The sequence below is a fragment of the Lodderomyces elongisporus genome, chromosome 2, assembly GCF_030384665.1.
Source record: "Lodderomyces elongisporus chromosome 2, complete sequence".
Classification (NCBI taxonomy): domain Eukaryota; kingdom Fungi; phylum Ascomycota; class Pichiomycetes; order Serinales; family Debaryomycetaceae; genus Lodderomyces; species Lodderomyces elongisporus.
This window is the reverse complement of record NC_083674.1, coordinates 544,180-563,759: the sequence shown is the minus strand read 5'-3', so window position 1 is coordinate 563,759 and position 19,580 is coordinate 544,180. Positions and strand designations below refer to the sequence as shown.

The 19,580-nt window shown below is 37.0% G+C and overlaps 6 protein-coding genes across 6 annotated transcripts; 5 read left to right on the top strand and 1 right to left on the bottom strand. All coding sequences in view use genetic code 12, as the record gives it.

Annotated features, from left to right (window-relative positions):
* Positions 1 to 696: 696 nt before the first annotated feature.
* Positions 697 to 2,217, top strand: CDC12 (Cell division control protein 12; the record flags this gene model as incomplete). Its single annotated transcript, XM_001526656.1, has 2 exons — positions 697 to 737; positions 1,041 to 2,217. 2 exons carry the CDS (start codon positions 697 to 699, stop codon positions 2,215 to 2,217), a joined length of 1,218 nt encoding a protein of 405 aa, XP_001526706.1.
* A 727-nt stretch (positions 2,218 to 2,944) lies between these two features.
* ARO80 (zinc finger transcriptional activator) lies at positions 2,945 to 7,021 on the top strand (the record flags this gene model as incomplete). Its single annotated transcript, XM_001526655.2, has 1 exon — positions 2,945 to 7,021. The coding sequence occupies one exon, from the start codon at positions 2,945 to 2,947 to the stop codon at positions 7,019 to 7,021; it is 4,077 nt and encodes a 1,358-aa protein (XP_001526705.2).
* A 4,335-nt stretch (positions 7,022 to 11,356) lies between these two features.
* Positions 11,357 to 13,514, top strand: ECM33 (3-prime end of ExtraCellular Mutant protein; the record flags this gene model as incomplete). Its single annotated transcript, XM_061119235.1, has 2 exons — positions 11,357 to 11,417; positions 12,295 to 13,514. 2 exons carry the CDS (start codon positions 11,357 to 11,359, stop codon positions 13,512 to 13,514), a joined length of 1,281 nt encoding a protein of 426 aa, XP_060975218.1.
* An 848-nt stretch (positions 13,515 to 14,362) lies between these two features.
* PVL30_001501 (uncharacterized protein) lies at positions 14,363 to 15,391 on the bottom strand (the record flags this gene model as incomplete). Its single annotated transcript, XM_001526653.1, has 1 exon — positions 14,363 to 15,391. The coding sequence occupies one exon, from the start codon at positions 15,389 to 15,391 to the stop codon at positions 14,363 to 14,365; it is 1,029 nt and encodes a 342-aa protein (XP_001526703.2).
* Positions 15,392 to 15,789: 398 nt separating this feature from the next.
* Positions 15,790 to 17,964, top strand: PVL30_001500 (uncharacterized protein; the record flags this gene model as incomplete). The annotated part of the gene is made up of 1 exon (XM_001526652.2): positions 15,790 to 17,964. The coding sequence occupies one exon, from the start codon at positions 15,790 to 15,792 to the stop codon at positions 17,962 to 17,964; it is 2,175 nt and encodes a 724-aa protein (XP_001526702.2).
* A 309-nt stretch (positions 17,965 to 18,273) lies between these two features.
* On the top strand, positions 18,274 to 19,383 carry COQ4 (Ubiquinone biosynthesis protein; the record flags this gene model as incomplete). Its single annotated transcript, XM_001526651.2, has 1 exon — positions 18,274 to 19,383. The coding sequence occupies one exon, from the start codon at positions 18,274 to 18,276 to the stop codon at positions 19,381 to 19,383; it is 1,110 nt and encodes a 369-aa protein (XP_001526701.2).
* Between the last annotated feature and the right edge of the window lie 197 nt (positions 19,384 to 19,580).

Below are 19,580 nucleotides of genomic sequence, written 5' to 3'. Positions count from 1 at the left end.
TTTTTTCCGTTTTAGTTCACGAGCAATAGTCAAATTGTTGGATCAATAAGCAATCTGATACAGTGCATTATAAGTCATGCTAAATGTATCAAAAAACTTTGGTCAAGCACCTAAAAGCATGTTTATTCACTAATCCCTTCTTCCCCTTAATCTTATGATCTGCTCCGCTTCTTTTTTTTCTCTCTCTCTCTTTCCCTCTCTCTCTCTCTTTCAGTCGTTACTATTTCTTCTTTATTTTCATTTTCATTTTTATTTTTATTTTTATTTTTATTTTCGCTCACTCTCCTTCTCTATCGTGTCCAATTCTGAAACAACGCGTATAACATATTTTCATATGGGAAAAATTTTGATTGTCCATTCTTGCACGACTCTAAATAATAGGTACCACCCATATGAGAGTTGGATCAATATTGACACTTTGTTTACGCAACGCATACAACTTGAATTTTATTTGGTTAAAAATCAAAAAAAGAAAAAACTAACATACAATTACAACAACAATCACCAATTAGTTAGAATATTAGGTGCATTTATATTATACCTTTACTGATAATCATCTGTCAAATACTATATCAGTGATTTCCCAATCGTTTCACCACTATCAGCCCACTTCACGGTAGTCACATTTTTTTCAAAAAGAAAAAAAATAAACAAATCAATAAGAAAGAAACATAATAAAGGTTGAAACAAAATAAAATGCCAGAGCCAGTGGGAATTGCCAATTTGCCTGATCAAAGGTATGTGAAACTATTGAATTGCACATTCTCACCAAAAGTTTGGGATTTTGATACTTAGAACATTACAGAGACTCGCTCCATCAACACCATTCAATACAATCATTTACTTAAGATGCATGGATCCATGTTTGTTTGTGTTGATTTGTGTTGATTTGCTTCTATTCTTGTCTCTTTCACTCACACCTTCACACTCTCACCCTCTCTGTGTGTGTGTGTGGTTGAGGTTGTTAATTGTATAAATCCTCCTTTTATCTAAATTTTTTTGGTTTTCTTGTTTTTTTTTTTTACTAACAATCATACTAGGTATAAGATTGTCTCGAAAGAGGGTGCTACATTCACCATTATGGTTGCCGGAGAAAGTGGTTTAGGAAAAACAACTTATATTAACACCTTGTTCCAAACATCGCTAAAATCGCACCCTGACCCCAACCAAAGACACAACAAGTTTACTTCGCCTCATCAAACAGTGGAGATTGATATAGTTAGAGCCATTTTGGAGGAGAAGAACTTTAAAATAAGATTAAACATTATCGATACCCCAGGATTTGGTAACAATGTGAACAACCACGATTCATGGGTCCCCATTATTGACTTTATTGACGACCAGCACGAGTCATATATGAAGCAAGAGCAACAACCTTCGAGACTTGCCAAGAAGGATTTGCGTGTTCATGCATGTCTTTATTTCATTAGACCTACCGGTCATTCATTGAAACCATTGGACATAGAAATCATGAAGAGATTGTCCACCAGGGTTAACCTTATCCCTGTGATTGCCAAAGCAGATACGTTGTCACCTAATGAATTGGACATTTTCAAGACACGGATAAGAGAGATTGTTGAAGCCCAGGATATCAACATCTATACCCCACCTTTGGAGTTGGATGACCCAGCCAGCGCCGAACATGCTAAGCAGTTGATTGAGTCAATGCCATTTGCCATTATTGGTTCTGAAGAAGAAGTTGAAACAGCTCCTGGACAATATGTTAGAGGTAGAAAATACCCATGGGGTGTTGTTGAAGTTGAAAACGACCAGCATTGTGATTTCAAAAAATTGCGAAGCTTGTTGCTAAGAACAAACATGTTGGACTTGATTTTATCGACAAACGAATTACATTTCGAGACATTTAGATCTCTCAAGTTGGGTGCTGAAGAAACGGAAAACGGCCCTCATGCAAACGGTGATGCTGAAAATGGAGGTTCTAGCGACGACTTGACTGGAGCGGGAGATGCTAAAGGCACAACCTCAAGCAGGGGTAAAAAGCCAAGAAGATTGCATAATCCTAAATTTAAGGAAGAAGAGGATGCATTGAAGAAATTCTTTACTGAACAAGTCAAAGCAGAGGAGCAAAGATTTAGGCAATGGGAAACTAATATCATCAATGAAAGAAACAGATTGAACCAAGATTTAGAAGAGATGCAGTCAAAATTAAAGGCATTGGAAGATCAAGTCAAGAAGTTGCAAATTGCCAAGCGCTAGTCATTTTTAAAATTACCTGATATAAATTTGTTTAGTTAGTGCTTTTTATTTTGGTGTTGATTTTAATTGAGAAATTATAAGAATTGCTTTGGTATTTAGAAGATGTAAAAGTTGATCGAAATCAAATTTATTTGTCAATTGTAGTTTTTCTGATTATCATTATTATTGTTGTTGTAGTTATTCAACAATACTCTTCCTTGGTATCTACTCAGTTTTAAAAGTAGCAAGGAAAGTAAATAAACAAAATCAGTTGTTTTCGTGGCGCTTGAGAATTCGCTGTTGTAGATATAATTACAACGGGGATGTGAAATAGAAAATGCAAAGCGAGCGGGAGAGATAGTATGTTTGTGTCCAGAAGAATATAGAACTGGATCCTAAATTTTGTGTAATTCCCGGCTATAGGTGGAACCCATCATCGAAATTTTGATATATGATCTATACTTCTCCAAAAAGAGAGTAGCCAAAAAAAAATTAAAAAAAAGTAAAAAAAAGTAAAAGATTAAAAGATTAAAAAAAAAAAGAGTAAATAGAGAGTTTGCATCATAAAACCTGTAAACACTTTCATCACAGACTTTGGCAGCTGAAATCTGACAATAGACTGCGGTTGCAATTATTTTAATACTGTATCGATTCCCGAGATCTCCAGTTCAAAAAAAATAAAAAAAAGTTTTCCCTAATTAGCTATAAGTGAAGTTAAGCGAAATACAGGGAGGTCGGTTCAATTGTGATGACGCAGCCTTCCATCACCAATTTTGAACCTCGAGCCAATTCTGAATCAACATCACCTACATCTAATTCGTCACCGCCTCCCAATGTCAATAATAACTCCAATGGCTCAGATTCACAATTGTTGTCGCAAAAATATAAAAGAAACTATAGAGCATGTCTTAATTGTCGAGTACGAAAAGTGAAATGCGATTTGGGACCAGTAGATAGCCCCCATGAGGGAAAGTGTGCTCGGTGTCTCAGGGAAAGAAAAGATTGCGTATTCGTTGAAAGTAAACGTGGTGGTGCATCCAATGTTATCAATGGCAAACGCAAAAAGCAAAAAACTGAGATACTGGAAGGAAATAGAAATTCGGATGGAAGTGTTTCTCCGAGATTCGCAAAAAGCCCAAATCCTGAGAAAGTGGATTATAGTGGTAGCTTTAGCGGCAGTAGTGGTGCCACTTCTGGTGATGTAGCTTCTGTTGGTGCCACTGGTGGTGCTACTGCTACTGTTGGTGAAGAAATATCTCGTTATCTGGAGTATAAACCAGCGAGTCGGGCAAGTAACACAAGAACAATGCCATACGCTATTGTTACAACGAATCTTCCAGGTGTGAGCAGTATCTTGACAAGTAATTCACCTCAACTATCGTCACATATTCACAATAATCAAAATAACCGTATTAACCATAACACCTACGACCCACATCATTATAATCAACTTCAGCATCTGCACCAGCGGCAACTGACGCCTCCGTTTACTCCTAAACCCCCTAATCTCCCAGTAACATCTCTCCAGCTGCTGCAGAGATTTCAACTGTCGAGAGACGAACCACAGCCCAACAAGAGCCCTCGAGGCACTTTTGCAACAATGGAAGGCGCATTGGTATTCTTGGCGAGTGCAGCAGGAACAATTGCAAAAGCTGATGAGCGAGATAATATCGATGCTAGAGCTAGGTATGAACAGATTGAAGCCATTTCAGGATCGCAAAGTCATCGATCAAGCGTAGATGACGGTAACAATCGTGCAAAATTGCAAAGTGTAAGCGGAAAGGTGGTGCCTGTGACTACGGGGCTCGAGGTACACGGGAATAATAAAGGACAAATGGGTTCAAATGTAGAAAACAAAGGAGTAGAACAAGAAGAATATGAAAATACAGGAGAAGAACAAAAAGGAACAAAAGATAAACAAAAAGGTGCAAGAGGCGAAAAGTTGCAAGAGGTAGAAGAAGGAGGCACAAGTCGAATTGGTAATACTCATTCCGGTAACAACAACAACGGTTATGCAAATATGAAACATCCGGGATTGCCACACAAGTCCAGTGTGCCGCACTATATACCTCCGAATGTAGGTTCCAAAAGAATGAGTATGCCTCCTGCCGAGAATGGATATGTTGTTCGTCCAAAGGCGTCTACCAAATTATCCAATATTGATTATATTGGACCTGCGCCAAATGGAATTCTTACAGAAGCAGAGGCCGAACGTCTCATCAACTTGTTTTTTACCACGATGCACCCTTTTTTCCCGCATATTCCCAAATTCCTTCATTCCCTGAAAGTCCTTGCTGGTTATCCGATTCTCTTGTGTGCAATCTTGACCATTGCCGCGCGGTATCATCCTTTTGAGAATAACGTTTCCAGTGCTAGTGGAGGCAATGTTCCGCGAAACATTGAAGTTCATGATCGGTTGTGGTTGTATGTGCAGAGACTTATATCGCAAACTGTTTGGGCTGAGGCAAGCACAAGATCTATTGGAACGATATTTGCGTTTTTATTGTTTACTGAATGGAATCCAAGAGCCATTCATTGGAGATGGTCTGACTATGCAAATAAAGCTGAGGAGCCATCTGAAGCAGATTCAAGAGATGTGTGCAAGAATTCAAGTTCTGGTGTTGATGCCAGTAGTGGTAGTGCCAATACCAATACCAATACCAATACAAGTGCAGGTGCAGGTGCAGGTGCTTCTGCGGCAAACGCTTCTGGTAATTCTGGTGCTCTGAATAACCTTGCTGGTTTGGGAGCAATGAGACGAAGCCATCGTATGGCGTGGATGTTGATTGGCAGCGCAGTTAGATTAGCCCAAGATATGGGGATAATGGAGATGAGCTCCAAAGTGTTGATTGCAACTCATATTGCTGAGATCAATTCCGTTATGGATATATCCCGAAGGTCGATGCTTGCGCATTCACTTTCAGAAATTGAGTTTGATGAAGATGATATTTCGGAAGAAGATATGGAGTTGGTTGAGGAGGATGAGGATGATGACTACAATATCATGAAGTTGACAGAGGAAGAATTGAAGAAAATTGCTAGCGAGCATACTTTTAAATTCACCAGAGCTCAAAAGGCGCAAATTGAATTGTTGCAGATTATGTCTTTGGGACATGAGTCCTTTTATGGCTACAAGTCTCAGTTGGGCCAATTATCTCAAAGGCAGAATTTGTCGGTTTTGAACATCATTAGTCCTCTTATCAACAATTGGAATAGAAAGTATAAACTGTTTTTAATCCCGTCAAATGCCAAAATTGCCAAGCATGTTTCGTCTAGCTTCCAACACCAAATGTTGAAACCAAACACCAAGATATCCAATGAAATTCGAGATGCGATTAAGCAAGAGTCTTTTATTTTTGAGTTCAACTATGTCAAATTGTACATTTACTCCCTTGCCTTGAGTCCCTCGCCTAGGAATGTCAAAAAGAATCTGCTGAATCTGCACCATTCTCGAGGGAACTCGTTAAAGTTGGATGAAATGTCGAAATCTGCCAAGTTTATAGAGCAGGCGTTCAATGCTGCCAACGAGATGTTGAATGCTGCGCATAGGGTTCATAAATTCAAAATGTTGCGGTTTATGCCTGTTCGTTGGCTTACTAGAATGGTTAGAGCAGTTGCATTTATAGTCAAATGCTATTTAACAATCACCGCACACAAGAGCTCTTCGAGCGTTGCTCTGAATAAAATTGGGTCTATATTTGGTAATAAATCGGCGGAGATATATGATCCCACTGTCTTGTCGTTTAGTTTGATTAGTCTTGATGATATATCGCAGTCTATTCATCGTGCAGCTTTGACATTGAGAGATTGTTCACCCGATGAATTGCATTTGTGTACGAGGTATTCGAATGTGTTGATGTATTTGTATTCGGAGATGAAGACGAAGAAAAACGAAAGTGAGGAAGCCGATAATGAGGAAGCGAGGGGAATGAATATGGAACGAACACAACAAAATGGAAGTACTGTACAATGGAGATCCGCTGCAATGGGTGCTAGAAAAGATATTCGAGATCAAATGTTACAACAAGCACAAGCACAACAACAACAGCAGCAGCAGCCACAGCAACAAGAACAAGAACAAGCACCAGAGCAAGTGCAACAATTGAATAACGGTAAAGACTATGGAGCAGCTCATGATGTATCGCAACATATCCAACCTTTGCCTCAAGCAAACCAACAAACTCTTCCGGCTTTCCAATATAGTGCTCCCATCTACTATCCACAAGCCGTTCAGCCAACGCAATCTAATAATGCCTCGACATCAGTGGACGACACTTTTCCATATGGTCCATATTTCAAGCATCCTGTTAGTGAGCCTACTTCGGCATCATTAGCAGGCATTGATACTACTACTACTACTACTACTACTGATATTTCCAATGCGGCGAATAATGCTATTGCTACTACCACTGGTACTGCTCCTGTCACTGATACGGTTTCTCATACAGAAGCAGTGGTAACACAATTGGGTCAAGTACAGCAGTCTAGTGTAGATGTCGGAGCCAGCTCGGCACAGAATGTGTATACTTCTCGCGAGACGGGTACTCCACATTCTACTGCGACTACTACTAATTCTAATACTAATACTAATTCTAATACTAATACTAATACTTCTACACCCTTGGCAAATATATTTGGTGATGCTGCTAATGATACTAGCACGAATGCTGCAGCAACCGGAGCGTCTGCCAATACAGGAGGGTTTGGAGATAGCGAAGTTATGGATTGGTTTATGAATAATCGTAATATAGGGTTGGATTTCGTTGCACCGTGGACGGAGATGATTGAGCAGCAATTGAACTTGAATGATCAATTTAACTTTTGATGTCTACTCAGTAGAGTGTATAGAAAATGTTAAAATAATAATAATAAGAAGAAGAAGAAGAAGAAGAATAAAAATAAAAGTGAGAGAGAAAGAGCTGAACAATCAAGTGTCTTTTTTTTTTGAAACTGCAAAACTGAAACTGGGTGTTTGTTTAGTTTATAAACGAACAAAAAGAACATAGATCTACACGATGTAGATGCTGAAGAGAGAACGAGAAAGAAAACTGGAGAGATGGTTGTGATTAAATTAGCTTGTGTGTGTTTGTTTGTTTGATTTGTTTATGTTCATTTGTGTGTATTGTTAGGTGTTGTCAATGAAAAGTTGAGGTGATAGTGAAGATGAAATTTTGGGCCTATGCCACCAAAAAAGGAAGAGACGAGTATTGCACAAGTCTATGCAAAATATTGGTTGGTGACGAGGCAGGATAACATATTTGGTGCTTGAATGGTTATTGTTATTGTTATTGTTGAAATGTTTTTTTTAATAAATCTATAAATTGTTTGTTTAACATTTAATGGTTGTTTGTTCTACAGTGTAGATTCAGGAGACAATAGTGTAGAGCTCTTTGTGTGCAGTTGGGATTTTCCCTTGCCTTTCTTGCCCTTCCGCTTCCGCTTTGTGAAATGAAGGCTGTGCTGATGTTTGACGACTCCCCTCGAGAAAAAACAAAAAAAAAAGAGAAAGAAGAAAAACGCGTTCTTAGCAGATTCCGATTTTAGCCACAACAAAACAATCTCAAGTGGTGACAATAAGGAATAAAGAGAAACAAATAAAAAGACAAAGATGTAACAGGATGTGTCTTTCTTTTTTTTTTCCCCTTTATTCGTCAATTGGAACTTGTTCTTATCAGTGGTTCTTGCTACTTGTTATGATTGTGACTGATGCGTTAAAAGTGATTCTGTTTTATTTACTCCATATACACATTGTTGCCAAACCTGGTAATACAAAATGAACCCAAAAAACAAAAAAGAAAGAGAAAGGGGAATGAATGAATGAATGAGTGAATAATTTTGCATCTAAACCTTACCAAATAAATAAAAAGAAAGCAGAAGGTAAACAGGATATGAAGAAAACGGAAACATAACTTGACTAAACGGCTGGAACTATTGTTGTTTCTCAATACCTGTGTTCCTTGTATCTCTAGCGATTATCTATTGAAATCCTCTTCTCTCTTGAATGACTTGACCTTTAAAAAAAAAAAACAGAATAAACAAAAAACAGAAAACAGCTGTTATCTACAGTTTCAAATAGTGAATAGAGGTAAAGGGTATACTCCAGAAATGGTCGGATTTAAAAATGAGGAGGATTTAAAGAGAAAATGTGGAATGTACAATGTAATACAGAACTCAAGACAATATAACAAAACTTCAAAAAATGGCTGGCTAATGAAGAAACCAAAACCAAAAAAAGAAATTAGAGCGGGGACAAAAAAAAAGGGGGAGAGAGGGATAACTAATGATTCGAATCATTCAGTACACATTTAATTATTTGGTACCTAAACCCTTGGTAATGATCTCGAGAATGTGATTCTGTTTGTGATTGTGATTGTGTTTCTGTTTGTGGGGACAAGTTGTTAGAGGAGGTATGGTGGGGTTCAATTACATGATATAGATTTAGGTTAAAGGTGGTGGTGGTGGGAGTTTTTTTTTCTTTTTCATCAAGAGAGTTATTTAGTAAAGTAAATGGAGTAAGAAAAGGTTGTTATAATGATGATGATGATGGTTGTTGTTGTTGTTGAAGATGCTGGTTAAAAGAATGAAACATTTAAGGGGCTGCTCTTTCTGTGGTGTGACATATGTGGTGTTAGATGTAAAGATGTAACGAAATAAAGATTACGATAAACAAAAGGTTGTAAGGAAAAGGGTGTAATGTATGTGTAAGTCTCATAACGCTATTGTTTTGTTGATTGTAAGGCACAAGTGAAAAAAAGGAATTAGTAGTGGGTAGTATAGGTTTTTTTTCGGATCTAGAGGATGTGGGATGTGCAAGTGTAAATGTGGCAAAAAAAGACTAAATTAATAATAACGGGAGTATTAACAATATTCATACAGAAGGAGGAAGAATTTGATTTCGATGTTTACTTAAAGAGAGAGAGAGAGAGAGAGGGTAAGAAGTGGTGGTTGGCAAAAGCTGGTGTCCATAATGTCTGAGCAAACCTTTATGGATTGTGCAATTTATTTTTTCATTGGTTTTTTTTGCACTTTTGCATTTTTTGCATTTTTCATAAAAAAGAGGTGCAAGAAAGATTGGGTAAAATAAGTATATATATATATATATGTATATGCATCCTGGCCAATCATAGCTTATACTTACGGGTGCCCACCTTCTCATTCTTCTTCTTTCTTGTTTACGTTGTTTAAGTTCTTGTGCCTCGACGTATAAGAAAAAAGGTTTTTGCTCTTTTCTTTTCAGTTCATAATTTACACGAACAAATTTTTTATTAGATCTCCAATAACTGAAAAATAAGGAAAGGAAAGGAAAGGAAAGGAAGAGAATAGGAACAGGTGGGAAAGAGCTGGTTGGCAAGAAACTAGGTGTTCTCTACCCAGGAGGGGGAAATTACATATATAGATATGGAAAGGAAAGGAAAAGGTAATTTGATTGTTCTAAAGGAATTGGTATATTGAGGGAAAATAAAAAAGAATTGTACTAAAATTTCAAAAATTCTTGGTGCTTGGTTGGGTGTTGGCTTAGAGGTCTTAAAAGTGTAAAATAATTCCCATGATGGAAGCTTATCTGCTTATTCTTGATATATTTTTATGATCCTAGTTGGGTACGCTCCCTGGCACTACTATACTTTGGTGGTATTTAAACAGTAACCATTATTTAGTAGTGGGAAATTTTTTTTTTAATCTGTATTTGAAACATTGGGGAAAGAGGCGACACTTATTCTTCTATACACCTCTCTATCAGTTTACTTTTCTTTAGTTTACACTTGTTTAATCTATGCAGTTGATGTGGTGTGCAGCAGTCTGTGCATGTTCAAATGTATTGCTCTATGTCGGTTCGAGGAGATTGCACTATAGGTAAACAACAACACCAACAACAACAACAAAATAGAAAAGAAAAAAAGAAAAAAAGAAAAAAAGAAAATAAACAAAACATCACAGCCTCCTCCTCCTCTTCCTTCTCTTCTTTTTACTGCACAATAGCCACACCACACCCAAAGTGAGAAAGAGAAAGAGAGAGTGTGTGTTTATTGATAATATAAATTTGTACAATATTGGGAGTTTCAACCAGATGCTGGGATGTTTCGGGTATTTCTTTAGAAGAGGCAATTTAAAAAAAAACATAGACTCAATGTTGGAAAAAAATATGTTGTTATTTTAATTTTTTCTGTTTCCCCTTTCGAATAAAAAAATAAATAAAAAAAGGTAAAATTTCAGCGCCTAAATTTAAATGAGTGAATGAATGAAAGAGTGAGTGAAACATAAATAAAACCTCCAAAAAGAAAAAAGTTAACCAAAAGCAGCTCTATACTATACAAAACAACATGGTCAAGGTCAAGGACAAGGACAAGGCTAAGGTCATACTCTAGTGGATGAGTTAAGAAATAGAAGTAGAGAAATAAAAAAAAGGGAGAGGGCAAGGCACAATCTTGTGTTTAGTAAAAAAAAACAAAAAAAAAATGCCGACTAAATTTTAGTACTTGTAGACGAACACACAAAAAGAAAGAAAAAACCATTCACACGCACAGCCAAATGCAAAAAAAAAGAAGAAATTACACAAAACAAAACAAAACATACTAAAACACCACCGACGAAAAAAAAAAACGACGACGACGGCGACAACAACAACAACAACAACAACAATAGGAGTAGTAGTAGTAGCAGTAGTAGTGGTAGTCGCAAAGTAGGACAAACACATTTTGAAGAGAACTATGCCCAACTAGGTAGAGATATACACACATATGTACATATGTACATGTATATATAATTGCCACTTCTGCAAATCCTTCTTTCCTGGTTGCCCTATAATATTTTTTTTAATTTGAGAATCGACAATCGACAAAAATAAATAGAGAGAGAGAGATTTATATATACTCAACGTTCGCTTTTATTTTTTTTATTTTTTTTATTTTTTTTATTTTTTTATTTTTTATTTTTTTTTATTTTTTTAATTTTTGACACTTTTTCCTTCCTCCCCCCCTCCTCCCTCCTCCTCTTCCTCCATTCGTTCTGCCCTAGATCGTGTTGATATATATATATATATATATATTTTTATCCTCCTTTTTTTATCTTCCTCTTTTTTTTTTGTTGTTTTTGATTTAATAACTTCAACAACACTCCATCACTACCATCACCACCAATCAATCAATCAATCATTCATAGAAAAATGCAATTGAAGAACATCTTAGCTATCTCAGCTATTGCTGGCTTAGCTTCAGCAGCTAACAGTATGTATATATATATATATAATCTAACTTCTTTTATAAAACAAGGAGAATTTGAAGCAAAAAACAAAGAAGAAGAAGAAGAACTAAGTGATTAGTTCTTCTTCTTAGTCTGAAGAGTAAATCACCACCTTTTGCCACTGTTATTTTCACTGTCATCGTCACTGTCATAGTTGTCCAAATAACCAATCAATTGTCACTCAGTAGAGATTATTACCATTAGTACTCAAGATGTTTAGAGTTGACCAAATCTACAAGTAATTACAAAATACAGGCAACAACAACAAGTCATTGCCACTACCAATACTACTCTTGGTAAAGTTGTTATTTGGGTGGTTCTTTTTTCAACAAATATGATCCAGTTATTGGCATAAAAGCACATGCAAATCATATGTTGCAATGTCTCGAAACCCTTTCAATATTATTATTTGGAATCAATGAAAAAAAATTTTCTTTTTTTTCCTTTTTTTCCTTTCTCGCGCTTGTCACTTGAATTGTCGACAACACAAGCGAGAACGTGTGAGAGAGAGAGTGAAGAGTGAAGAGTGAAGAGAGACCAAAAGACAATTTCTGTTTCTTCTTTTGGAAATTGTGAGATTCTAAAATTAGCAGCGATTTTGGAGGCAGTGCCAAATTTAAATTTATTTTTTTTTCCTTTTCTCTCTCAAACAACCAACAAAGGGAGTGTCACATTTTATACACACATTATGCGACAATGACACTGGACAATAGACAATAGACATTAACAGTGAAGATAACAGTGAATATGGGACAATTGTGCAAAATAGAAGAAGATGAAACAATAAAATTTATGGAGTTTCTTTTTCTTTTTTTTTACCATTTTGATACTAACTTTGCTCCTTTCTTTTTTTTTTTCTAGACTCTACTTTGACTACTGCTACCCCATCAGTCAAGAGTGATTGTTCCTTCTCCTCTTTTACTGCTACCAACTCAGCTCAAGTTGCCTCTGTTGCTGCTTGTGAAACCGCTGTTGGTGAAGTTACCATCAATGGTGACGCTTTTGGTACCGTTGAATTGACCGGTTTGGAACAATTGTACGGTGACTTGTCCATCTTGAACGCCACTCAAGCAACTACTGTCAATGCACCAACCTTGCAATTGGTCTCAGGTGCCTTGGAAATCAATGCCAACACCATCTTGGCCAACTTGAACTTGGCTCAATTGACCACCGTCGGTACCTTCAACTTGAACGCTTTGCCAGCCTTGGAATCTACCGGTTTGACCGCTGGTCTTACTTCGGCCGAAGAAATTATCATCTCAGACACTGGTTTGAACCAATTGACCGGTATCAATGTTTACAAATTGAAGGTGTTCAATGTCAACAACAATGACGATATCGACACCATCGACTCAGGATTGCAAGAAGTCACCGACACCATCGACATTTCATACAATGCCGAAAAAGTTGACGTTATCTTGAACCAATTGAGCTCAGCAAAGAATATCATCTTGCAATCCATCAACTCATTCCAAGCACCAAACTTGACCGTTGCCAATGGTTCCATTGCATTCACCTCATCCTCAATTGAAGAAATCAAGTTTGCAAACTTGAAGTCCATTGGAAACTCATTGACCATCAACAAGAATGACGACTTGGAAGAACTTGACTTCCCTAAATTGACCTCCATCGGTGGTGCTTTGCAAATCTCTGACAATGAAAACTTGAAATCATTGGATGGTTTCTCTGAATTGGAGACCGTTGGTGGTTCAGTTAACATTAACGGTTCTTTTGACAATGGTACCTTTGACTCCTTGTCAAGAGTCTCTGGTGGTTTCATCTTGAAGATTGACGGTGAATTGTCATGTTCCGCATTCAACAAGTTGAACTCCAACGGTGACGTTAAGGGTGACAAATTCCAATGTCAAGATAAAGTCACCACCTCATCATCCTCATCCGCTAAATCAAGCGCTACTGGCTCATCATCAGACTCAACCGATGGCTCATCATCTGGATCCGACTCTAGCTCATCCGAATCTGGATCAAGCTCATCCACCAAGGCATCTGAAGGTGCTTCAAACGTTGGCAAATTGGCTTCTGTTGTTGCCGCTTTTGCTGCTGTCGGTGTTGCATTGATTTAAACTAATGGAGTTTGAATAAATGCCCTTTCTTCACCCACTCATTCATTCTTTTCTTTTTTCTTTTCTTTTTCCCATATTTGTTTTTATTTTTCTGTTTGTTATACATTCTCCATTTAATTATGTTTTGTTTTTTTTTATCTGTTTTTCCCCTATAAAAGAAGAACATCAAAAAAAAAGACAAAACAAAACAAAACAAAACAAAACCAATCAACCAATCAACCAAAACTTAAAAGAACTGAGAAAAGGAATAGGAAAGCTTTGAAATTTGAAATTTGAAATTGAAATTGAGGAAGAAGAGTTGAAAAGAAATTTCTTCAAATATTCTTTGCTTATTCTTTTTCATCGTTTTCTTTTTACACATCTAAAGTTTCACCAAATAAAAAATTAAACCTTTTTTTTTTCCTTTTTATTTTAATACGCAGATAGATTTTGTTTTTTTAGACGTCTGTTTAATTTTTTTTGCATTTTCATTTTTATATCTTGATATTGGTGTATATGCTTTCTACAAACATGCTCTCTCATCATATATCAAGAGGATGAATGGGAAGGATTTTGACAGAATGAATAAATGGAAAAGAACAATAAAATGAATGAATGAATGGAAGAATCCACCTCCCCACCCCCCAAACAAAAAAGAAAAAAGAGAATTCCTGTTCTTTTTTTTTCGTCTTTAATTAATTTAGCTTTTTCTACTCACGTTTGTTTTTCCTTATTATCATCAATTTAATTTATATATACATACAAATATATATATATATACATATATATATAAAAACACTTTTTTTATTAACCGTTACTTGTAAATTTTCTTTTTTTCTTTATATATATCAATCTATTAAAAAAGAATTCTATAAAATGGTTTTATTAATATAATTCATATTCAATGCATGGGCAACTTGTTTCGCATACAAGTCGGCAACTTTATCTACCGATAAGTTATTCTTATCTCCAATCCTTTCGTTTCGTTTACTTAAAATCTCTTTAATCGAAGTTGCTCTTCTATCCTTGAGTCCACACATTTCAAATGTGTTTAAATAGATCAAGCTAGGATCCACATTTAAAGCAATGCCATACTCCGTTACTCCACGTCGGACTTTCACACCCACACTCGCAATCTTTCTCCAGTTATGACTTAATCGTTCACCAACTTCATCAGGTCCAGATTGAAGGGAATCCCATCCTTTTGAATAGACCCAAATTCCCGGATTTTCATCCAGTAAATAACTCACAATACCAAACTCATTCATAAGAACATTTTGTATCAGTTTAAGCAACACATTGTTGACATAGCACTTTGCTGTCAAATGGTCAAATGCCTTTATATCAAGAACAAGATAGGCAACGAGTTGGCCAGGTCCATGGTAGGTTACTTGTCCACCACGATCTAGTTGATAAAACCGTGGTGGAGGAAGCGACGCACGTGTTTGCGACAGCAGTAGCGACAGAATCAGCAGCAGTAAATCCAGTAATGTGCTTGTTCCTTCTTCTCTTATCGATTGGAATGCAGCGATTTGAGCATCTGTCATTGTTTTCTTTGACTTGATCCCGCCTGCATAAGTGTGCTGGAATTGAAAAGTTAAAATACTAGGTTGCGGTTTCAAATTCCGTAGTTGCTCCAATTTCGACTGCCATTTTTCAAATGACAGATTTGAATCCGACTCTATAGCGATAGGAGACGAATGCTTTGGCTCCAGTTGTAGCTTCCCTAGTCTTCGGAAACCAGACTCTATATGTTTATAGTCAAGATTATACTGCATCAACAAATTTTGGACATTGAGACCATGTTGAAAAGTTGAGATGCCGGGGAAATGTAAATGCTGAAGAGTATTATAGCTTTCTCGAAAAGCATGGTATGTACTTCTTGGGGTGCAGCTCATCAGTTGAATGAATAAATAAATAAATAAATAAATAAATAAATAAAAAAGCAGTTTATCCAGAACATGAATGGAAAAGACGAAGAAAAAAAAAATATACAAATTATATAAAATAAATTAAATTAAAAATAAAGTCAAATCCATGTCTTGTTTTCTTTAACTCTAATTTCAGCCCACTTTTAGACTTTTCTTTGGCGCGGTTACACTGTGTTGTCAATTTCCCCAAAGTAGAGGTAACCACCCTTGTGCAAACAGAGTGATTCGCATACCATCTAAGAAATCATCTATATTTGAAGCACACTTGAGATCAACATTTTTTTCAGGCCTTATAAAGTTGGAACAAAAAGACGACTTCTTTATATATTTATATATTTACAAAGGAAGCCAAGCCAAGGCACGAGATGAGTGTTGATGTCAACAATGCAACCACCAGCAAAACCAATTCAATAAAACGAGGGTATACTCAGGATAGACCACGACCTAGGTCTCGACCCGTATCCGCAATCATATCCACTACACATACAAATGTCATCAGTCAAGGTCATTTGACAATTGCTAATGCAAAGGCCACACCCACCACCTCTACAACAGCGTCCAATTCAACGTCTACATCTACCACTACGTCCACCTCTGGCTCTGGTTCTGGTTCTGGCTCAATCTCTGCTTCAAACACAACCCCAAACCCGACGCCGGCCCCAACCACAGGGTCAGCAACTGCTTTGTTACCTGATTTCGCAAGAACGTATTCATCAGCTTCACTTTCACATTTGCACACAAGGGAGAATAATGATGATTATTTCTTAAACGCAATAAACGGCGGTACGGGATTCCAAGCAGCTATTCCTCCACTACTCCTGCGACAATATCATTCATCCAAGGACAGAAAAGATAATCGAACACGACTGTCCAGTGATTTGAGAGAAGCAGATGGTAAGCAACAAGTTGAGTTGCAGGATCAACAAGAAATTGAATTTATTTTCACCATGTATAGACCCACTACACTTCGTACAAAGGCGTTAAAACTGAGCACACTTGCGGAAAAGCTCGATTACGTCAAGCCCTATTTGCCGCATATTTCACAGGACCAGGAATTGAATGTGCAGATACATTTATTTTTGTCAACAATTATGGTAAAATATGTAAACCTGTGGTACTTGACCAAATTGACTACCCCTGACAATACCAAATTTGTGAGAATTCTATATGACGAGATTATAGTTGTACTTGCAGCGGATATTGTAAGTAGATGCGAGAAACTAGATGCTGTAAAAGTTTGTAACGATTTGGGGTTTATATTGAATCAGCACCTTGAAGAGTTTATGTACAGTGGATATGGTGGTGGTGAAACTGGTGACAGCAAGAGTCGAAACGGAAATGAGAGAGATGGTTCAACAAATAAGGTGATTGAGGATTACCGCAAACAAGCAAAATGTCAGAATAGTGCATTTTACGATAGTTCCAAGAGCGGTACTCAGATTCTTGATGAATACTTGGCTCGACAACATATTGCATTTGATCCGAATTTTGACAACGACCAAGAATCTATAGTTAGTGATAATAATAATGCAACAAAGACTCCACCTCATTTGATCTATTTCCGGGAAATGATGCGAGAGATATTAGAAACAGTATTCAACAAACAAGAACTTTCTTATAAGAAATCCAACGCTGTTTTTTCCTCCAAAATTGGTAGTGACTTGTTGGTGCTCATTTTGGCGGACTTGGTGTTGAATAAAGCGTTTGAGAGATTATCATCACCCACATTTATTTTGCATAATATCAACAAAGTGGTAAACTCATTGCTTCGTGTAGTGGCAAAGCCACAGAAAAAGAAACACATTCCAATGCCCTTAGGACGAAGAATTCGTCGTAATCTTGGTAGACTATATCAAGTGCTAATCACGATAGCTGATTACTCACTCTTGGAATGCGAAACACCCAGTATCAATGTTTTTGATTGCTTTATTTTCCAACTTTTGGCAAATATGGTGGCTTTGTACCAGGTGAGACCCTTACTATACTACCTATTTGCATCTGCACAATTGGTTATCAAAAGCCTAAATCCAGTAAACAATTGGATTAATCACATCTTTCTGATTTGGGTGCTTGAAATAATGAAAGATCTATATATTTCACGTAAGCTTGCTTATTCGATTAACCTTCTTCGCCTTTCACTATTCTATGAAAATGGAGAAAGGGACTCAGATGATGAAGAAGAAGGAGGAGGAGGAGGAGGAGAGGAGGCCGATAGAGGAAAAGAGAAAGGATGTAATGGCGAGGAGAGGGATATGTTGAAATTACTGGAATTACTGGAGTCACAAAGAAAGACTGATGGTACGGATATTGTTACTGAGAACATTTTTACCTTGATTCAGCATTTACCATTGTTGCAAAGTAAACCTAGGGATACCGAGAAACACCGAAAAGAAAAGCAGCAACAGCAGCGGAATACCATCAAGCAGGTCTTGACGGTTTTTGCAGAGAATATGGACATTGATCCTAACCACAAGGTGAACAAATTCTTTGTACTCAAGATTATTGATTACATAGTGCACAATTTGTATAATGAAATTTAATGAAATATAAGGAAAGAAGTAAAGACAAGTGTTTTCCTTTTTTTGTAAGCTTTCTTTTTAGCTTTCTATTTTTTTTTTCTTTCTTTCTTTCTATTTATTTATATATTTTTTTTTTTATTATTGCTGAAACTTTTATGCTCGTCAGCTGATTTCATCCCCACTCGCTCTTAAAGATAGCCGTATTTCTCCAATACACAGTATAACTTACTCCTACTCTAGTTTCTTTAATTTCTAGAAAAAAAAAGCTCTACTTTATCAACTGAAACTAACCTCCGCCATTCACACGTTGCTGTAGATCATTCAAGAAACATGTTAACAAGTCAAAAAGTTAGCAGAGTCCTACTGCACCCTTCCCTACTTAAAACACCCGTTTCCACTCAGAGCCGTTCGTTTGTATTCACGACAATAGCTACTACACTTTTTGGCTCTGTACTTTGGTCCAAGAATAATGTGCTTGCCTCGAAAATGGAGAATCACGAATTGCATTACAATGACCCTAACGACAAGTACAGAAAATTACTTGAAAAAAAACGGGGGCCAGCATTCACCAGAGCTGCCGCAGAGTACCCTGGTCAAGTTCGTCTCTACAACTATGAGAAATTTCTCATGTTCCTTGGTTCATCCATCGGGTCTTTTTTCCATCCTGAAGAGAATAAGTATATTGTTGCATTAGGTGAAAGTACCGCGATTGAGCCGGTTTTAAAAAGATTACAACATGCAATGCTTAGTGATCCTACTGGACGTCAAATATTACGAGAAAGACCCAGAATCACCTCGACTTCTCTCGATTTGGACTACTTGAGAAGCTTGCCTGACAACACCATAGGTAAAAGTTATATTACTTGGTTAGACCGTGAAGGTGTAAGCCCCGATACTAGAGTGCCTGTACGGTATATTGATAATGAGGAGTTGGCATACATTTTCCAGAGGTATCGAGAGTGCCATGATTTTTACCATGCCATTACAGGTTTGCCCATTATTATTGAAGGTGAGATTAGTGTTAAAGTCTTGGAGTATATGAACATTGGTATTCCAATGAGCGGCCTTGGTGCATTATTCGCTCCTTTGAGATTGAAGCCTAGTCAGAGGAAAAGGTTGAGAGAAATCTATTACCCCTGGGCTATAAAGAATGGTCTTTATAGTAAGCCACTTATCAATGTGTACTGGGAGAAGATCTTGGATAAGGATATAAATGAGTTTAGAAGAGAGATGGGTATTGAACAACCTCCCGATTTAAGGGATTTGAGGAAAGAGTATTTCGCAAAAAAGAGGAGAGAGAAAGAGTTGAAAGCTGCTGCTGCTGCTGCAACAGTAACTGCAACGACAACAGCAACGGCAACAGCAACGGCAACGGCTGCTAATGCAACTTCTGCTAGTTCAGCCAATGTCAAACCTTCAAATACAGCCGGGGCTATGTAGTTTGTATATAGAGCCTTTAATTCTACAACTTAATGATCATGGTCGGATATGAGTACTGACGGTAATAATATGAGTTAAAGTAGTACTAATAGTGGCGGTAGTGGTAATAGTAGAAGTTGCATTAAAAGAAAGTAATTATTTATTCAATCCATTTGGAGTAGGTATGAAATTCATTTAGGTGTTTGATTGCTACCAAC